General features: G+C 37.3%; 1 protein-coding gene across 1 annotated transcript in view; it reads right to left on the reverse strand.

Annotated features, from left to right (window-relative positions):
* LOC119586828 (proclotting enzyme-like) overlaps positions 1-316 on the reverse strand; it is a gene marked incomplete in the record, with an annotated part of 21,177 nt that overhangs the window by 8,743 nt on the left and 12,118 nt on the right. The window contains 1 exon segment of the mRNA XM_037935551.1: positions 178-252. Within this exon segment, the coding sequence (XP_037791479.1) occupies positions 178-252 (75 nt within the window).

Below are 316 nucleotides of genomic sequence, written 5' to 3' on the forward strand. Positions count from 1 at the left end.
TGCAATAACAACCGTGTCAATAGTTCCGACCCTAATGCTAATAATAACTTTGAGAACAACAGTAATTATATTAAAAAATATAAATTATAGGTGTAAATGACAATAAAGACAAACTAATATTTCATAATTTGTAGAAGCTGCCATTTTATCTCGAAAATGATAAGCTTTTTCTCTCACCATTTTTACATCCCGGTAACTGGGTACCGTCACCGCTGTTACTGTCGTCACCACCGCCACCGTCACTGCCGCTTGCTGTTGGGTGTAACTGGGTATTAATAAAGGAACAGTGGGTAACGGATGATATTTCCTCAAGTGA

The sequence above is a fragment of the Penaeus monodon genome, chromosome 22 (genome assembly GCF_015228065.2).
Source record: "Penaeus monodon isolate SGIC_2016 chromosome 22, NSTDA_Pmon_1, whole genome shotgun sequence".
NCBI classification, from domain to species: domain Eukaryota; kingdom Metazoa; phylum Arthropoda; class Malacostraca; order Decapoda; family Penaeidae; genus Penaeus; species Penaeus monodon.